This window comes from Scatophagus argus, chromosome 17 (assembly GCF_020382885.2).
Source record: "Scatophagus argus isolate fScaArg1 chromosome 17, fScaArg1.pri, whole genome shotgun sequence".
NCBI lineage: Eukaryota > Metazoa > Chordata > Actinopteri > Scatophagidae > Scatophagus > Scatophagus argus.
The window spans coordinates 15,685,776-15,706,298 of NC_058509.1; the positions used below are offsets into that span (position 1 = coordinate 15,685,776).

Genomic DNA, 20,523 nt, shown 5'->3' on the forward strand with positions numbered 1-20,523 from the left:
TACATTCTGTTAGCATTTCAAGGTTTCAGTTTCAATGGCTCGTCTTTAGTTTAACCACAGACACTTTGGAAAATGGATCAATAAACCAAAGGATCTTAAATTTTTTCAAGCAATTGAGGAGCTTTGTGAGGTGAAAAAGGAAAAGCCCCAAAATTGGATTTGAGAAGTTTTCACATGACATCAGCAGTTGTTTTACTTTTATCTCTGCATTTCACTGGCATGCTTACACAGCCCTCACCACTGTGCACTGTTTGCCCACTGCCATCTTGTTTTACTGTCATTAAATACGTTTTTCTAGCTCTCTGTTTGATGATGATCGGTCACCTGATTAGTGCTGTTGTCCTTCAGTGGAGCTTCAGCTAAGCTCACTTCTGTTCTGTGTTTTCACAGCTCTGATTGCAGGTCTCTGTTTATCCAGCAGCGTGTTGTACCGTTTCAAACCAAGGTGTGCCCTCCTGCTGTAAAACCGTTTACACAATACCTGGAATCTCTCCAAAGGCCTGTTTTGGCGCTCCCTTTCCCTCTCCTCACCTGCCACTTTTTCTTCTCAGCAGGACAGGGCAACCCCCCCCCCCCCCCCACACACACACACACACACACACCCACACACCTCCCTGTCCCTGAGGATCAGACAATCGTTCTACACTCCCGGCAAACACTCCATCATCTCTTTCTTTAAGCTTTCAGACCAAGTTGAAGACGTATTCTTTCAGTACAAGTTTAGTTCACAGGCTCCCAGTGTTTGACCTCATCTACATGACTAAAAATATTTCCAGCCACATAATAGCTGGAAATGTGTGTGTGTGTGTGTGTGTGTGTGTCCCACATTCTCTCTTTCCAAACTGGGTCAGTCCTCAAGCTCACTGGGGGCTTACCATACAGTATGGGAGTCACACCGATAGCAAAGGTCGCTGTGCAACTGGTGTCTGGTTTTTATAACCCTTAACCCTGTGTTTGCACGCTTTGTTTTTCTTTCCTTCTGTGTAATTTTTACATACACTTTCCTTTTCCCTCTAGTCATTTTTTTTCACCTCTATCATCGCTGTAATTACCAAAACAAAAAGGGTAATCTTTGAATAAGAGCATTATCAGTCATCTGCTACACTTTGGCAACTTTATGTGTGGTATGTTCTTATCTTGAGTGTCTCAGCCAGTCTTGCCTGGCACCTCCAGGCACTGCTGAATCATTCCACATTTAAAGAGGGAAGCTTGTGCAATTCAATGACATAAGGCTTCAGCCTCTTGACCCACACATACACACGCTCTTAGAAGTGGAGAACTGGGGCAGCGTCCACGGTCACAAGGCTAATTAGTGATTTGCGCAGAGCGATGCAGTGGATCATCTATGGACACATGCACACGCGCATACGTGCGCTGAGTGAACTCATTAGCTGCGGATAGTGAGCACAAAGAATCAACACACCAAATCAGCTTTGAAACGGGAAGCCTGCAACTATGGCCTCCCACACACACACACACACACACACACACACACACACACACACATTCATACAAATTTTTCTTCCTTCTGGAGTATTTGATTGGACGACTGCTGCTACTGGAGCACGTTCACAGCTTGTGCATGTGTATGTGTACGCACACACGTGTCTGTTTATGTATCTGCATCAGCTCAAGAGCAGCACAATAATTTACTCAGTTTGAGCGCTCCATTTCTGTCTCTCCCTCTCTCAGTCCAGTCCTGCCCTGTAGCAGCTCAGTTAGCTGTATATGTTCACAGAGCACACACTGTCCTATACATGAGGCCGTCTGTGGGGGAACTGCAGGCAGGCTTATGTAACACAGGCTGCAGCCTATAGGTGCTTGTTGTCTGCGTCTGGCCTGTTTGCCATGGAGTTTTGGCCTCTGGTGCTGGCTTTACTGCATATGATGTGTGCTGCAGATGAATACTTTTAGTTAGACATCGGTTTTTCTCTGCATCGCTTTGACGTGGACTTGTGGGACATTATGACAGATATCAGAATGATGTGTTTTTAACTTGTTAGGGATGTTAGGTCATTTCTGTAATTGATAGTAATTGATTTGGAGCTGTAAGTTGAACAGTTTGAAGAAGTCTTTTACCCATTCATTTACATATTAAAGGGAAATATACACGTTTGCTACATACATTTGCCTTCTTGCCAGAAGTTAGAGGATCGATTCCACTTTCTTGGGTGCATGATGAATATGAAGCTACAGATTAAACAGAATAGCAATATTTTTTTAATAAGTGAGTTTTAGGGGGATCTGTAGGAGTTGTTTGTCACTGTGATCCCTCAAAATGCTTTTTTTTTTAAAAGCCGTAACTCTAGTTCATAAGCTAGTTATGACAAAATTGTGTCTAATAGGATTAAATGATGAAGCGGTGACATTTTATATCTAAAAAAATCATGAGTCAACTTCACACATAACTCAGGAACAGAAGGGGAGATTGTGACCGTATTTCACATTTGGTCAGATACTGAATTGGTTGCGCTAATCTGGGACCTTGTGTACAACCGAGGTGAGCTGATAATTCTATTTTTCCCTGAATTTAATTATTTTCCAAATTTGTGCTAATGATGATTAGCAGTCTGTGTTGTTGAACTTGTCTAAGCCTCAGAGCTCTGCCGTAGTAATGTGTCATCCAGTGACTGTGCGTCTAGGTAAACTGAAGTCCACTTAATCCTAATCTCTAATCCCATTTGACTAAACATTCTCTGCCATCTGGCTCTGGCTAGACAAAAAAAACACACTCACGCACAGGCAGGCAGACAGGCAGGTGGGCAGGCGGGCGAGTAGGCGGGCGAGCAGACACGCAAGCAGCTAATCAGCTGTAGTCAAAGACGCTGTTGACTTGGCTACCAAGAAGGACCTTTTATTTCAGAGAAATATCAGTTCTGCTATTGTGCTTGATAATACAGAAGGTCAAATCTTTGATGGCATACTAGACGCCACACAGTCTTGAAGTTTTGGAACGTGAAGGACTTGGTTAAGAATGTGAAATTTTTTGTCACTGGCGGCAAGATGGTCAACTATCTGGCTGCCAGCTGCTGGGTCTATGAATTTACTTGAGCTGGATCCTGAGTTCAGAGTATAGAGTGTGTGTTATTTTCTCATTTATAGAAGATTGGGGTGTGTGTGTGTGTGTGTGTCTCTCTGCATGCGAGCTTCCTCTGTTCAGGGTCAGTGTTTTGTGGCCTGTCAGGAAGAGGACAAAGACTTTCAAAACTTGGGTGTTGCATAACCAAGTGAGAAACACAACACTGTCAGGTGTGACTCAATCAGATAAAAGAGCATTGTGTGTGTGTGTGTGTGTGCGCCACATGTGAGAAGTATGCTTTTTTGTGTGTGTTTGCATGTTTCAGTATAATGTAATAAGAAACACACACACAACCCCTCTATCTGCTTTAGTGTTTATGTGTGCTCACCTTAAGTTTAGTGTGTGTTTGCACCCCTCTTTGCATTATGGATTACACACACACACACACACACACACAGTCAAAGCTGCACAATGAGTGTGTTGCAGCCTAAATCAGAGACGATTTTTGCTAATGTTTCAACGCGATATGACCTGTGCATCCAGAGTCAAGTGCATGGCATCATTTATTGTCGTGTGTGTGTGTCTCTATAGGGACACATGAGGTTCAGTGAGTTCGTGAAGCTCCTCCTGTCTGTTTTGTCACAGTGTCTGACTCCTGTAGTGGCAGCGACAGAAGGCTGAGGATGCAAGAGATGTGATTAGATGTGAAAAGCCTGTAAGGAAAGTGTCATAGGTACCTTGTAATGTCTTCCTATAGTTTCTCTGTCTCCCTTCTCTCTCTCTCTCTCTCCCTCTCCCTCTCCCTCTCTCTCTCTCTACTGCATATTTCCTGCCTGGTTATGTAATGCGGGGGCCGCTCGGTACTTTCCCCCCCTTCTCCTTCTTCTTCTGCCCTCCCCAATCCAGAGCATGACATGCCTTCCTGTTTTCTCCAGCAACCCAGTGAACTCCTTTTCCCAGGACAACACTTAGCGGGCGCACACGCACGCACACACACACACACACACACACAGACACAGCATTGTTGGCACATATTGTAAGTAATGTGCTTATTTTAGACAAAGCTGCTTACACTTGATGTATTGTGTCTGGTGGGCTACATAAATGTCATTGTCTAACTCCTCACTTCATGTGTTTGTGTGCCTCATCTGCCTTCATATCAGAGCATATCCTCTCCTCACTCCTCCTGTTCATTTCTTCTCTCATATGTCTGACTGTCCACTTGTTTTCACCTTTGCTCTCAGGCAGGAAATGGGTGTGCCAGCCCATCAAGGACCAACACTGTAGAGTGTGTATGTGTGTTCATTCTATTGCAGTGTGTGTGCACAGAGCAATGTGCTCTCTGCAGTGTGCTGTGTGTGAGACAAAGAGTGTGTGTGTGTGTGTGTGTCTGGGTTTCTCCATTGTCAGTGGCTTAAGCGCTGGAGCCGGCTTTTTCCCGCCAGTGCAGTGTTTTGTGGGAGGGGTTTTGGCTGGGCTCAGCAGCAACAAAGAGCCAGAGCTTCCCGCCCGATATGCAAATAGGTTGAGAGTGGGCGGGGCAGGGAGCCTCCCCTACTGCAGAGCTTAACGCTTTCATTGCCAAGGTGGAAGTCAGCAAAGTGCAGGCGTGCCGTGTGTGTTTTCTTTTTGAACTTCAGTCCTCAGAACAATGAGGCAAGTCTAAATGAAGGGCAGTTTAGGCTCTGGGTTTATAGTTGGAAATTTGTGTTTATAGTGTTAGGATGGGTTAAGATTAATAGAAGAATAGTGCAAGATGTGTCACAGTTGAACATGATACCACCTTATATCATAAAGTATATACTATGTGCAAATGTTCACAGTATTTTGACTGTTATTATGCAAAAATCAATCCGTGGTCAGATTAACCTGATAGGAGGCCCTGGAGAAAACATAAGCTGCTGGATCCCTATGAACCCTGTGTTCTCCTCACTCTCTGTGCAACGCGTACAGTCATCCTGTGCTGGAATATAATCTGGCATGTGAAAATGTATGCATAAATGAACTGAGTGTCTTTCAGCTCCTTGCATTGTTTGCGGACCGAACAGTACGCACCGAACAGTACCCGCTCTGGGGGGAGGGGATCAGATCAGCACCGTGGAGAGGTCCTTTTGGGCTGTCTGACAGGTGCGCTAATATAACGTATAAAACACATCTTTCTTAATTAATGTATATTCAGTTAGTGCAGATTGACTCTTGATCTGTACACGTATGTACATGTTACTCACCATATGTGAACATTGACATTTGTACTACATTCATTGCATTACAATTTGTCATTACCAAAAGCTAAAAAAAATCCCAAAAAAAGTCCCAGTCAAAATCTGACCGACTTAATTTATAATATAAAACTCCTGGGCTGCCATGTGTGGAATACTGTACTGGAAATACTGTGAAGGCCCCATAGAGCAAAAAACATGTAGCTGCTCACCTTAAGTTGATATAAAAATTGAACCTACTTAAGTTTCAAAGTGCTACTGATACTTCACTAAAAATTACAGCACTCTGCTTGCTCTTTACAGGTATTGTTAAACAAGTGTGTGTGTGTGTGTGTGTGTGTGTGTGTGTGTGTGTGGACTTGTGCGCAACAGCCCATGACTCACTCATGTGTTTAGCATGTTATGCAACCCAGCATAATATTGGATGGCATGTAGACCAATGGCAGCTGTTACATGCACATATGCGCTCGCACACACATCCTCTTCACCCCATTTTGAACAAAGGGCCCTATTATAGGAATAGGTTGTGTGCTTCATCATGCTAAGCAGCAGACCAGACTGGTACTCCACATACACTGTTTGATATATGAGATATTCACGCTCCATTTGTGCATTTCTTTATTACAAAGTGTGTTATTTGTAGCTTATCTCATATCTGCTGCAGTATCGTAACAGCGTAGCCAGCTGATGTGTGAGAAACATTGTGCTTGTGAAAGAACCCCTGTTCCATAGAGTGCATTACATAACTTCAGTCTTAGGTCAAATATCACATGTGTTTTATGTCTGCTGCTGACTGTAGTACTGCAGTAGTTTCATGTATGGAGGACATCTGAAGAGATCAAAACTGTAGCAACACTCAGACTATAAAGAACAGCTTGAGTGAGGTCACGGTTTATTGAACTGTTGCTGGAGCTTTGTCCTCCCCTGCAGACATATAGTACCAGTCTTGTGATTACAGACTAAAATAAAATGAGTGAAAACATTCTTTTGTTTTCCTACTTGAAACCCAGCCAACTCTCAAAGAAAAAAAAAAGTGACAAAATGAATTACATCCACCCTGAATTCTTCATTTTAGATAAATACAAAACCCTATGCAAACACACACAAGCAGACTCTTACAGAGGTGTTACATGCACACAGAAATGTTGCCCAGCACAGAGGGTTGGCACATTTGTAGGTGCAGGTTGTGCAGAGCAGCAGTTGGTAACCAGCCCTAACGACACCCGGGCTGATTTACATTGTGGCTGGTGAGCACAATGACTTTCTGCTGACATGAAGCCAATCAGAAGTGGTGTGTTCATCAGTTAGGTGTGTGAGAGGAACGCAAAGAGGGAAAAAGACTGTGTGTGTGTGTATGAGTGAGTAAAGCGACAGTTCCCCAAAAGGCGGGAAGGGAAGCAACGGAGTGAAACCACTGCTGAATGTGTATCAGACACACACACACACACACACAGTTTGGCTGATAATATGTTCCCTCCTCAGGGCAGTTAACGGTTAATAGATGATACGTTTGGGCCAAGCCCTCCTGCAGCCGCACGACTTTCAGAGGGAAAGGAGGGGAATTTCAACATTTCAGGGGAAGTTTTGGATCATCTGACCTACCTTTGTTGGAAGAAAAGTAAAAAAAATAAATATTATCTCCTCCCTTGCTCACTGCTGTTGTGGTGGAGGTTCCACTAATATGGCAATAGGCTGAAACCTACAATAATGTTTTGTAGGCTATTTGCGTATTTTACTGCTTCATGTCATAGTGAAAATTGTTGTAAATGACTTTTTTATTGAAAGACCCAGTGTGTCCCAGACTACTGAATAAGTTTGGGTAAGGTCCTAACCCTTAAATAATTCCACTGGTCTGGGTTTTAATGAGTTTTAATGTCCCGTGATGGAGGCTTAACCACCCTGACAAGAATTAAGGTCCAGAGAAAACACTTGTAACATATCGTTTTTGGCACCAAAGTGAAAATTTACAGTTCATTCACTTAAAAAAAAAATTCCTGCACCTTCAGTGTCTTTCAGTTCAGGTCACTTGCACAGAGCAACGCTCACCTGCTTATCCGACTTAACTGTCTGTTATTTTGTGCTTTATTTATTGTCCATTGAATGGCAGTAAATAAGTGATATTTGTCAGTTGTGACACGTGTTTTGAATTTGAATGCATTCCATTGGGGAAGTAAAGTGAGATCTTGGTTCCTTATTTATTACGTGACAGTTAGGGCACATAGCCAAATCCGTGGTTACTGGTCTGCACCACACACACACACACAGTTCACAATTCCCTCCCATTTCCAAACTACCATATTTGCCTGCTATCTTTTTTATTTTACATCCAAGTGTGTCTGTGTTTCTTTCCATGTAAGAAGGTACAGTATCTGCCTGCTGCTCTCTCTCCCATATATAACTTGTAACAGGCTCTCCAGTGTCCCCCTGCCCTACTTTAGACCTTCCAGTACCCACACTGTACGCTGCAGCCACACAGACCTCACAGCTGAGTGCACTGTGTGTCTCAAGCTAATGCCTCAATTAAAACCCCTCTTTGTAACAGGCATCCTGGCAGGTAGCGATGATGTCTAAATACTGGATGTTTTTTGTTTGCACAACATTATTTCTTATTTGGAGATCAATTAAATAAGAGGTATTTCATTAGAGTGATAGATGTCAGAAGGTGGGGCGAAGCGGTCCTGTACTGTTTTGATCCCAATAAAGCAGGATACTCATGTGTATTTATCTCAGTTGGTTCGTTTTGGCCTCTTTCATAGATCAATCTTTTGCTGCCCCCTTGTGGTAAGAGTGGGCGCATCGCTGAGGTACGCCCTGAAACCAGAGAGCAAACTGCACCTAAACTGTGCTGATACTTTAGGAGGTTAGTGTTTCAGGCGGGTTGGAAATTAACCAAGTGAGTTAAAAATGATGCTTTAGTGTTGCAAACATGAACTGTTTCCTTCTACTCCAGTGGTTCCTGACTCTTCCTGCATGTGATGTATGAATGTGTGTGCCGCTTATTGATTTCCTGTTGATCGAATCCAGTGTGATGGGAGACAAAACCCAGCCACCTGTTTGTGCAAAAAGTGGATTCTAAAGTTCACCTTAAGATATGATAATGTTTTCAAATCAAGTGAGTATCTACCAGGTGTATAGTCCTTTTAATATAGAATTTCCAGTGTGTCCTTGTCGAGCTAGCACAGTGACAGAAAGAGGGAGTGTGTGTAGATTTTATCTCCTGTCTCTTACATGTAAAATGTTGTTCAGTGTTCATGTGGGCACCTAATTATATGTTTTAAGAAGGCTTTGATAAATTGTGTGTGTATGTCCCCAGTGTGAGTGTTAGTTAACTAAATACAGTTGTGTCGGGTTGTGCTGATGCCCATAAACAAGGCAGCACAAAGAAGCTGAAGCTGAAGCTCTACAGACACAGAACATCAGGGTGAATGTAATAAATGAAAGTTTATTGTTGCACAAAATGTACAAAATAACAAGCAAATGGACATCCCCCCACCCCCACCCCGTTAGCGTCCCTCCCCTCCCTCTAGTTCATTCGCCATAATGAAGCTGAATTTCTGAAACCTATGACTACGGCAAATCCGATGGTCCAAGCCAAAACGCATGGTAATTCTGAATGACAACACATACCGAATTTCAGCATCACTGAACAATTAAAAATGAATAAAAACACCTTATTTACACATTTCTGTCAGAACTTTTACAACATGCCATCTATTTATACAGAATATGCTTGTGCACATACCCCTGTATAGAAAATATATTATAAGATCAAATTAAATTAGACTAAGGGCTATAGACATCCAAAGTACAGCACTTCTTTTTAATCTCCTTTTGAGCTTTTTTAAGTTTTATTTCCCACTTATTCAGTTACTTAGTTCTTTAACAACCTCGTACTAAAAGAAAGAACTCTAGGTGTATGCAGATATCGATGTGTTTTTCCTTCAGGACCCACGCGGACCATGTAGATGCCTGCTGAGAAAAGCCTCATATATTTACACTGGAGCACTCAGAGCTCTCCCTTAAGATGCATGTGTGTAAATTTGACCGCCCTCTGACTTGTGCGTGTCATCTCATCCTCGTATGCACTTAAAATGGTCATCAGTGATGTTTCGAAAGACTGCAAGATTTCATGATGATGTAATAAAAGCAAAAACCAATCAGCTTTGGCACTGGGTGAAGACATAAGTGTGCTGTGGTTTCCTAGAATGCCTTTCTTGGATCTTAATGGGTCATTCATCCATGTTTTGTGCACTGATGTGAAATCACAGAAAAGCTGAAAGCAGATCCGCTGATTGCTGCTTTTGAGATTTAACATGTTAGTGCAAAAAAAGTGATGGATAAGCCCCCTTTTTAATTTAATTTCTAACAAGCTAGTACTGTGATATCTAAACCAGATTAGCACCATGGAGAGAGAGAGGGAGAGAGAGATAGAGAAGAGAGAGAGAGAGAGAGAGAGAGAGTGAACAACGTTGTTCAAGTAAAGCCAGACAACTCACAAGATGATTTGTGCTGGGGCATACACAGCGTTGGGGCGCACAATATGGATGGACTTTTTCTTTTCTTTTTTTGTGCCAAGGAAAAATCACATATCCCATGAATGGATGGGAACAGGGATGAGGGTGATTGGAATGAGGAAGAAATCAGGGCGAAGACGTCCCATTAAAGACTTTCTTGCCTCCTCTCCTTCAGCTACACCAATGCAAAAGAGAAGCTAAACAGGCAGAAGCAAATCTCCGGAGTGTATCCTTCACATTGCTTCATAAGTCGCCTGCAGGCTGAGATCGGTGCAGCTGAAGGCGACAACCACTGCATCTGCTTAAACCCCCCCTCCGATCGAACTGGGTGTGTGAGGGGGGCACAGGGAAAGGCTCCGGGATCAGTTTGGGATCAGATTTTAGGGGAAAGGAGATGGCGTTGTTTTCAAAGTGTGTGCAAAAATACTCCGACTACTGCTGGAACATGAACCCTTTTTTTTAAACTTTTTTTTGTACATTTTCAGTTTGCCTCAGTTCTGACCTTAAAGTTTGCAATATAGCTTCCTCTTTAATCCTACTTGTTTTTCATCTGCTGCTTGTGTTTCACTTGTTTTAATATATATCTATATTTTCTTTTCTGGCTTTTTTTCTCTTTTCTTACTTTACAAAATGAGAGACAGAATGATGGACAGCTGACAATATATATAATTATTTTCCTCTTCTTAATATCAGCAGGTTACTCTTAACCTGGAGATGATTTTCTTTGTTCGTTGTAAACAAACAGGTTTATCAGCAATTGGCGTTTGTTTCCTCCTCCTCTTTTTTTTCCTCCTCCTTCAAGTGCACTCCTTCCTTCCTCCCTCCCTCCCACCGCTCTCCCCTCTCTCTCATTGCAGGAGGGCCCTGATTTGTTTGGAGGTGCTGTCATCGTTTAGATGCCGTGTCGTATACCTGAAGAACAAGGCGATAACGAGAAATGGGTTGAAAACCTCGCCTCTGTATACAGTATCTTTCTCTGCTGCTGGAACACACATGTCCATACACACCTCAGTGCGTTCAGAAGTCCCTCCACACTGTTGGACGGCTGCTCTTTCAGCACCTTGATGCAGCCCTTCATCTGCCCGACACAAAGACAACAGCGAGGTGTTAGAGAAAGGTCAGCAGCCTCAGATCCACCTCGTCTCCTGCTGCCGTTGCAGCAGTCACGCACTGACTCAAAAACACACATCTGTAACGGCGGGTGACCTCATCTACCAGTCTGATGTTGAGGATGCATCATGCATGATGTCTTTATGAGGTTAAACCTGCAGTTCCTAACCTTGGCTTGCCACTGAACATGAGCTGTGAGCAGTTGAATCAAATTTTCGATTAAAAGGATTTTTACAGCATATCACAAGAGAACATCTGAGTTACAGAAAACAACAAATATTACATTGTTCTATCATTCTCAGATTATCTTGTGACCGCTTAGATTTACGGTTCTTGATGTCAGAGAACCAGTTTTTTTATGCTGATTATTAAGGGATTACCAAAGATTTCTCGAGACTAAAATTTGCATAATTCACTTTTCTCCCTTCAAATCTCAAGGTAGCAGGCATCTGAAACAGCATTTAAAAGTTAGAACACATTCATTTTGGTGGGTTAGTAGTTTCCAAAGGCAGCACTGGACAACTTTTAGTGCAGTTTTTATAGACTGTAAAATTTAATCACCCCTGCCATACTGTGATGATGTATTATCAGAATCTAAATACTGATGAAACCACACCATGCATACCTTGGGTGCAGGCTAGTCACAATGCACAGGAAACAGGTGATCGTATCACCTCAAGGGGCATCCTCGAAAGACTCGGTTGACAGGCAGTTTACAAGCGAGGATGTGGTGTACCATGACGGTATAAAGGATATTACTACATGGGCTCAGCGGATGCAGTTTGCAAATGAATGCATTCTGTTTGTATTTAGGTTTTACACAGGTTCCCAACATTTTTCAGAATCTGGGTTTTATCCAACAGATCTCAAAACGATAGATTGTGTGTACTCCTGGGAATCAGAAGGATACCTGACAGAGAGCCAGTGGCTCAAAATGTTGGACAGTTTCTAATGGACAGAAAATTCACAGGGACAGTTTAACTGTTGTTGGAAGTCCTAGCAAGGCAAAAACAACAGAGATTGTGGTTTACTCACATCAATTTTGGATGTCTTGGCAAAAGCTCCGACAGGGTGAACGTGGTCGTAGAGAATGATGACTCCCACCATCACCCTCATGCAGAACAGCATGGTGTCTGTGTTGGTGAAGCGACAACGGTACTCCCTGCCGCAGGGACAGTTACAGTAGAAAAGAGTTTAATAAGATGAAAATTGTTAAATAATGACCAGAGGACAGGACGGGACATGGAGTCAGGGTGACCTCACATTGACAAAATATTGCTGCTGCTATTTGAAGCACTTTTTATTCACACGAAGACTAATAAAAAAAGATTAAACATTTTAAATTTACCATGACAGACTCTATGAATGATTTACTCTATTGAATTAGTTGCTCAAACTTGACTTCTGTATTCACAGTGAAAGGGCTTGTTAATTAAAATCTATGGTTCTGACCTCTGGAGAGAAGGACAAGAAGAGAAGGAGATTTATTGACGGAGGGATGACAGGGAAAGTACTCACGGAGTCTCCAGCATGACACGGCACACACAGGCCATGGTGCTCAGGCAGTCTGTGGTGTCCTCAATGGGCAGGGTCTTATTCTGATTGACAGAAAAAAGAGAAATTAGTACAAAACTGACTGAAAATGACATTTAAATTTTGGAAAATTAGATTCCTCCACAAGGAGGAGACAAAGTACATGTGCAGAGTTTAGTACAAGTCTGAGGTCAGTGAAGAAACTTTACGAAAAGGCAACCACGGCCACCATGGTCTAAATTTTACATGAGTCTCAAAAGTATTGTGGTGTAACGTTAGGAAAAGACTGCTGCTACACTAAAACACTGTTTTGACAGAAAAGGAAAGGGGAAGGTGTCACGCAACAGCAGAGCACATGAGGTGAGGACTCAAGGGTGCAAGAACAATGAATGACTAAAGCCTACAGTTTACAACTTATATATATAAAGATATATATATATATATATTTTACAATGCCAATTCAATAATCTCAGAAAGTTACACAGTGATTTGGTTTTAAAAAAAATTCTCATGGAGGTATATTCACTACTGTCTTCTGTGCTCTGTATGTTTTTAATAACAGACTGTTTGCTCTGTTATGAACGTACTCTCTGCTCATTAATGCAGGCTGTAGGTTGGTCAGTGGTCAGTAGAGTCATGTAGTTACTGGTCAGTCCCTAATTAATGTTTGATTTAAAAATAGTGGATGTGTGAGTTCAGAAAATGGCCTCAGAAACCCTCCCAGGTTTGTTCAAACTCACACCAAATATGGGCTTAAAAGTGGCTTTAAAAAAGCATGTAAACAACATTTTTTCAAATCTTTTTGGGATCCCAGGGTTGTCAGAGACTTTTATTACATGAGACAAGCTGTGTGGAGCCATTTTATATTTTTATTTTTCCATTGTTTTTTAATGTAGCTCCAGAAATGTTTTGTGGACTAAGAAACTTCCCCTGACTCTCCATCTGCACTGGGGTGAGTAACTGAATTTTCATTTTTGGGTGCACTGTGACTTTAAGAGTGAAGATTACCTCTCTACCCACTTGATTTATTTTTTTGGATGCCTTCTAAATCTATTTCATGTGACTTATACTTAGGGCTTGTTTTTCAGGCCGATAATTAAAACTCTGAGAGTTAAAACTAAACTGCAGCTCAGTTGTGAAAGTGCACACACTTTCCAAGTCTTGATAGAGTAGATGGATGTGTGGGTCTGACTTGGCAAAAATTGGAAATCTACCTCTGAAACAAACTTGGTGGTGGCGTTACTCAGAGTCTTGAGCATTGGTGTTGCTTCAGCATAGAACAGGGACATCCGATTGGCCATCTCATTGTTAACCTCGTTCTCCGCCTCCAGCTGTGTGCCAATATAAAACACAAATCACATAAACAGCATCTATAAAGCATTCATAATAATGTCCAATGATCATGTCATCTAGTAACAGTGAAACCAGCGTTGGTTCTAATTTGTGTAACTGAATGGCAAATGAAATGTTGCTTCTACATGTCATTGTGTAGTTAGGCGGAGAGGGACACCTCCTCTTTAGTCATCAATGATTAAAGAGAGCAAGTGAAACCATGCAGCTCTGGCCAAACATTTGATCATGTATGCAACATAAACAGCCTGAGTCAGATCACATCTCCAAGGCCTCACCTGCTGGTTGTTCAGCCTGTTCCTGCTTATAGTCCTCCTGTAGTAACTGAAGTCATTCTGAATGGCTGGATTTGTCATCTGCATGGTGACAGAGGAGGTGATTTTGGTCTTCAAAAGGCAATTAAGTAAAGACAGTAAAGGTCAGTCTCTGAGGGCTGTAATTGGAACAAGAATGATGCCCTTCACCTTTAGCTCGTCAAAGCTGAGTGTGAAATGAAGGATCTCAGCAAACTGTTTGGCCAGGGCCTGTTCTCTCTCCAGGTGCTGCATGGGAGCGTACGGCGGGCTGGTCAACGCCTCCAGCAGGCTGCGCAAGGCATTTTCTGCAAACATACTTAGATGTCAAAAATATATCTGCGTAAACTGGAATTGCATGTCACATTTCTGCTGCTGTACAGGCTTTTATCTGCTCATGTTCAGACTGCTGTAAGAGTCTCTAGGTTTTAACAGCAAAATGCAACACCAGCAAGAGGATTTGAACTGGTTTAGGCAGATGAAATCACTTCACTCCAGTTCTGTCACCTCCTCACTGGATATCACTGGATACCTGTTGGGCTTTTAGAAATGGGCCCAGCAATGTTTAAGCACAGTGGGATCTGCCCTCAGGCAGTATGACAGACCTTTGAATCTCTCGTGAGAGCAGGTCTTCAAACAGGGCCCTTCTGGCTGGGATTTAACATTTAATGTGACCAGAAATTTACCATCAAAGCAGAACAAAAGCCAGGCTAACAACATGGTTCTGAGGGTGGCGATGCTGCTATGTTTGTCACTGCAACTTTTTAAATTTCTATGGCAATTGGTACAGTCCCTTCAAAATTAATCCTTAAGACTTTGGTGGTCCTTTAAAGAGTACTCAGAAGATAAAAAATCTTCCATATGGTCTTCCTCCTGGTGGCCTACATTACCCATAATGTACTGTACCACTGACAGATCAGGCATTTGTGATGTTTTATGGTAGCATCCAATGTAGCCTCAACTAGTTATCAAGTATTAACATGCTAATATGCCAAAGTAAGATGTGAATATGGTCAAAATTAATTGTATTTGTAAGGTTGTTAACATTAACATTTAAGTTGCAGCTTATTCTTTTTTCTCATTTTATAATGTTTAACTTAACTTACAGAAGACTCACCAACTTGTTTCACAATCTTTCTCTTTTTCTTTATCAGTGTTAATCTCTCACACATTATTTAGCAATATGCAGCTTCACAGAGTCACAGGCATGGCTGTTGTCTTGTTATGACACACCGGGCTGGGCCTGTGCGCCAGATCAGCAGCTCTGTTTGTACCCTCTATGACCACAGGCAATAACAATAAACTTCTGTCTACAAGACAAACTAAATGGACATATCCTGTACAGCGATATTCCATAGAGATCTCACTGTGATCTGGACATCCCTGTGGACACCATATCAGTGACCATACATCCATCCATCCATTGTGTCACATATGCTATTGAACCCAAGCTTTTTCATTGCTTTGCTGCCTCTAACAAATCAGACAGTGGCAGTAATACCCCAGAAGCAAAGTCTCCAGAGCCCCCATCCCTTCCTCTGCATTAAAAATGTAAAAGGGCCTTCTATAAATACAGCACCGAAGTGTTTCATCTAAAGGGCCTGGGCAGAAACCCCACTCTCCTCCACCCTCCTGCTGTTAGCTCATGGTCCCTTTCCTGAGTGAGCACTGATTCCTGAGGGTATGTACTGACAGATTGGATGGAGAAACACTCCAGCTGTTTGTTTACTGTACATGGGACATTTTAACCTCTTATTTACTGCTTTGATCAAATTTATAACTGTGGTGCTTGGGGCAAAAACTGGGAGGATCTTCAAGTTTATACTCTAATCATTAAGATTTTATCCTTCCTGTCTATAAGAAGGGCTGGAAGGTAGTGTCCATATGATATCTGTTGTGCTGTATCTTCCAGATACATTAGTGCTGATGCATTATCATTAATTATTAGTTAGCCCTCTTCCCATGGTAAGCTGAGAACACAATGTCCATGAGATCGAAGTATTATTGGAAGGCAGAGCAGAGGCGGCAGACAAACTCTATTCCTCTGCTCGTACTTCTCTCTCTCTCTCTCTCTCTCTCTCTCTCACTCTCTCTCTCTCTCTCTCTCTCTCTCTCTCTCTCTCTCTCTATTCTCCCCATCTCTCTCTCTCCATGCTGGACAACCGTGTACCACTGTTTCCGTAGCAACGGCTGCCTGGCTGCTAGGTCAGGATACTGCAGAGATGGCTAAGAGGACATCATAGTTGTGTGTGTGTGTGTGTGTGTGTGTGTGTGAGATGGTGGTACATGGCAACATGGAGTGGAGCTGTGAGTCAAGTTTCTCTCTATTGCTAGTGATGATAAGAATCTCCCTGTTCACCACCTTATTTCAGATTTAGGCTATTAGATCTCAAATACGGTGCCCACAGAACGTGTTACATCACCTGAACTCACTCTACAGACTGTATGTTAATAGTCATGCTCACCCAGTCGGAGGGAAAACTCATAGAACCGCTTAAGTTTGGCCACTAGGGGGCAGACTGCGTTCCAGGCCTTCTCCTGAAGAGCGAGGTCGCCCGGGTTCTGGATGGCCTGTGGGCAAGAAACACAGGCAGGGGCACAGATGTTACTTCGCAAAAATGATTTAAAAACCTCTGCATCTCCTCTATCCTCTCTTCCTCAAAGCGATGTTTTACTTTAGTAACATTTTTACCTTCAAATTGCGTGCTATTGTAATTTCAGTTCAGCAACAACACACACTCAAGAGCCTAATTTAGGTTTTATCGACATGCCATTTTATATCTACCTAATGATATATTATTACTATTGTAATAAATGATTAGACATAGTTAACCAAGCTGTCCAGCAGGCATATACAACAAAGTAGGAACATAATTCCTGACAGAATAAGACTGTTCTTCTGTATTTGTAGTTTTTCAAGAGTAGGTACAGTAGGTGTACCTTAGTTCATCTCTCACACCGACACCCAAACCCATCTGTTCCTGGTGCAGATGTAAAATTTTAAAAATGGGTCACAAATGTATAGTTTAGTTTTTAAAAACTCAAACAGGAACACACTGACTGGGGACTACTTTGAGCAAAGGCATTATAAACATTTGCCACATTTTACAGGAGGAGAGTGTGTGTGAGTGTGTGTGTCATATTTTCTCAAGATAAACTACAGTGCTCACATTAATCGTAATGAAGGAACATGCCACCCACTGCAGAGCTGTAACAACAATGGAGACACAAATAATCTACTGTACGTTAGACTCTGGCTGCAATGCAATATTTGTTAGTGGGATGAATTCGTTGTTGTTTTTGGTTTTTTCATGGTCTTTTATTGACAATAGGAAGACTACAGAATATTGCCAGACGTTCGCTTTGATGATCCCCTGACAATGACATATTTTTGTAATAATATACATGTATGCCATATTTTGTTTTCTCCCTGGTGGAATAACTGAACATAAGATATTCCTAAGCGTCAGTTGTGTCCTCACAGACCTGCAGCAACTAAGACATGTTAAAGAAAATGATCAAGCTTAGTGAAATATAAAAATGCATCTGAAGGTTCTGGTTTGCATTAATGTGTCACTGATCAAAAGCTGAACCTGAACACACTAATGCTGGTGTTCATCAAGACCAGCGTAACAGCTTTCTAAGGGATGATGTTTATGCCTCTACTACACCGCCATCAAAAACAGCATATTGCGTGGAATGTTAAAAAAAATACTTTCACACGTTTCTGTCACTGCCTATATTTACTGTGTGGCAGGCCATATGAATCACTCATGACTGTTCCGCACTGCACTGCATTTATCGATGTTCAGCCCTTATTGACTGTTTCGTGCTCACTTCTCGTATCTCCTGGCCCGCGCCATTATAGGACTGCAGCTCGGCAAGGATCCCATGAGCTTCCTCCAGCACAGCGCTGACCTGGTTCCACACGGCTGTCTCTGCCTCCGTGGGCTGGGCATCTGGGAGGGGAGGAAGGAAGGATGGAAAGAAAAGAGGGAGGGAAGAAGGGAGAGAGAGGGAAGTGAAAGTGTGATGTAATGTATGGGTAGAGATGAGGGGAGGTGGCAGAAAATGGAGAAGGATAAGATGGAGGGGAAGGTGAAGTGGATGAGAGAAGATTTAAGAAGGGAAGGAAGTTAGTGGGAAAGGAAGATCTGAAAAGATGATATCCTATAAACATAGAAGTCTGAGAATACTAATTAATCACTACATGACTGCAATAAAAGCAAAACATCTCTACAAGTGAAAATTACTGCATTTCATCATGTTAGTGGACAAGGCAGCCATTCACATCTGAGGTCAAAATCTAACCAGCGAATGGATGATCCAATTTAGATCTATAACAAGAGACCTGCAAGCCTCGTTCTGTCACACAATGAGGTTTGATTACAGTGTGTGGTCGCTTGATAAGGACCAGATGATGACAAGGCAGTTTCACTTCAGGGAGCTATTTTGAGGAGGATGTTACAGCTGATGGTTAAACACTTTGATGGTTTTCAGTTGCTGTAAAAGTACCTAAATTGGACAATGAGTCTGACTCCTGAACTGCAATCGTCTCAGCTGTTCATTCAATGGGGATTTATTCATGCTTGGATAGGTGTAATTGGGCCATCAAATGGATCTAACAGCCTTATCCATCTTTTTCTCACTTTCTATTTTCCGCTCAACATCTACGAATGGGTGTGAGACAACTTTTTTGCCCTTGAGGTTTAATTGTGGGAAATGTAAAAAAAATAAAAAAACAAACGACAACCTCTGGACATGCTCACTCCCCCCCCCCCCCTTTACTTCACGCACACACAGCAGTGCACACACTGTAAACTCTGTGGTTTTGCCGCAGGACACCTCCCAGTCACAGTTGTGGTTTGTTTGCCCATGTGGAGTCACGTATGCATGCAGGAGGGATTAAGTGTTAGAGCGACACAATTTAGGATGCGTCCTCTTGAGTCATCATAGTGTGTAGTTTTCTTCACTTCAAGCTACCCGTCTCGATGTGTGACTCAGTTATAAAGTGAGAGTGGGAGTGTGCTCAGGCAGCTCACTACATGCGGTAGCACTGCTGATTATTTTTGCACCCTGAGGCATTGTCTCCCTGCAGAGAAATAGTAATCATGGAATATTTGCTGTCCTATGTGCACACTGGCTGCCATAATCAGCACAGCAAGCACTGCTATTTTAGTGATGACTTCTCACTAATGTGCTCCTAAACAACCTATTTTGTTTATGAGGGACAGTAATAATTAAATGAGCACAGCTTATCCTCATACACTATATAGACAAAAGTATCCTGACACACCTCTTTATGGGGCTGCTTCTCAGGGATTAGGATCAGCCCCTTACTTCCAGTGAAGCATACCAAGACATTTTGGTCAATGCTATGCTTCCTACTTTGTGGCAACAGTTTGGTGAAGACCCTTTTCTATTCCAGCCTGACTGTGTCCCAGTGCACAAAGCAAAGTCCATAAAGACATGGTTGGATGAGTTTGGTGTGGAAGAACTTGACTGGCCTGCACAGAGCCCTGTCCTCAACCTCATCCAACACTTTTTGAATGAACTGGAACGGAGACTGTGAGCCAGACCTTATCGACCTTACCAACATCAGTCCCTGACAATGGTCTACTGCACTATCATTCATGTCTCTGGCGGGAAGGAGAGGGAACCACCTAGCCTGCTTCTTTGCAAAAAATTGTTTTGTAAATTAGTTCACCAGTTGCAGTTCCTGAAAGATTATAATAGAAATTAAATGCTGGATTATTTCTTGAATGGGTGCAGTGACTCCTACTTTTAACACCCTGCTTTTTGTACCGATTAAACAAATTAGATATAAAACATATAATGGCCTTTAATAGGTGTTGGTAGGTGGAATTTTTTAATCCTGCCTTTGGGCAGAGCCAGGCTAGCTGTTTTAGTCTTTATGCTATGCTAAGACTCCTATAGTCAGCCTCAAAAGCGAGCTGTAAAAAAGTAAAGAAAGAAAGTTTTAACCTGCGAGAAGTACATTTTAAATGAGAAATTATGCACATTTTTCTATTTTGTCATCAGATTTGCTCCTGATCCTTTTAACACGGTATAATAATTAGTATCCGGCCATAGCTGCAGGAGAGCTCCGTATAGAGTTTCATCCAAACTTCGAGTTGTGTGACAGACGAGACCGTGTCTCTGGGTTGAGAAAGAGAGCTCACAGAGGTGGCTGGGGAGGGGGGAGCATGTCTAAAGCTGCAGTGAGTCTGACTCACTCCACTTGCTTTTGAAGTAAAGTGAATCACGGGCATAATAAATGAAGCCAGCAGTGAGCTCTCCCACTCCAACTGTAACATTCTGTCAGTAAAGGCGGAGGAGGAAGCCAGCTGTTAACGGGGGAAAGTGGTTGAGGAGGGGCAGAATATGTTGGGATACACTGCAAAATATCTCCATTTTAACAATCCATTTAGTCTCAAAATCAGCCTTAAAATCTTCTGTGTCTTCTGCGCCATTTTTCAGCGCTA

General features: G+C 42.4%; 1 protein-coding gene across 4 annotated transcripts in view; it reads right to left on the reverse strand.

Annotated features, from left to right (window-relative positions):
- Positions 1-8,754: 8,754 nt before the first annotated feature.
- fam49al (family with sequence similarity 49 member A, like) overlaps positions 8,755-20,523 on the reverse strand; it is a 31,390-nt gene continuing 19,621 nt past the window's right edge. For all 4 annotated transcript variants that reach the window (XM_046417873.1, XM_046417869.1, XM_046417870.1 and 1 more), the window contains 9 exons: positions 17,876-17,997; positions 16,504-16,609; positions 14,210-14,346; positions 14,024-14,101; positions 13,610-13,726; positions 12,381-12,460; positions 11,898-12,024; positions 10,760-10,830; positions 8,755-10,664 (listed from right to left, as the gene is read on the reverse strand). In XM_046417873.1, coding sequence (XP_046273829.1) covers positions 10,601-10,664; positions 10,760-10,830; positions 11,898-12,024; positions 12,381-12,460; positions 13,610-13,726; positions 14,024-14,101; positions 14,210-14,346; positions 16,504-16,609; positions 17,876-17,997 — 902 coding nt within the window. In that variant the 3' untranslated portion in view covers positions 8,755-10,600. The remainder of the gene's footprint in view (positions 10,665-10,759; positions 10,831-11,897; positions 12,025-12,380; positions 12,461-13,609; positions 13,727-14,023; positions 14,102-14,209; positions 14,347-16,503; positions 16,610-17,875; positions 17,998-20,523) is intronic.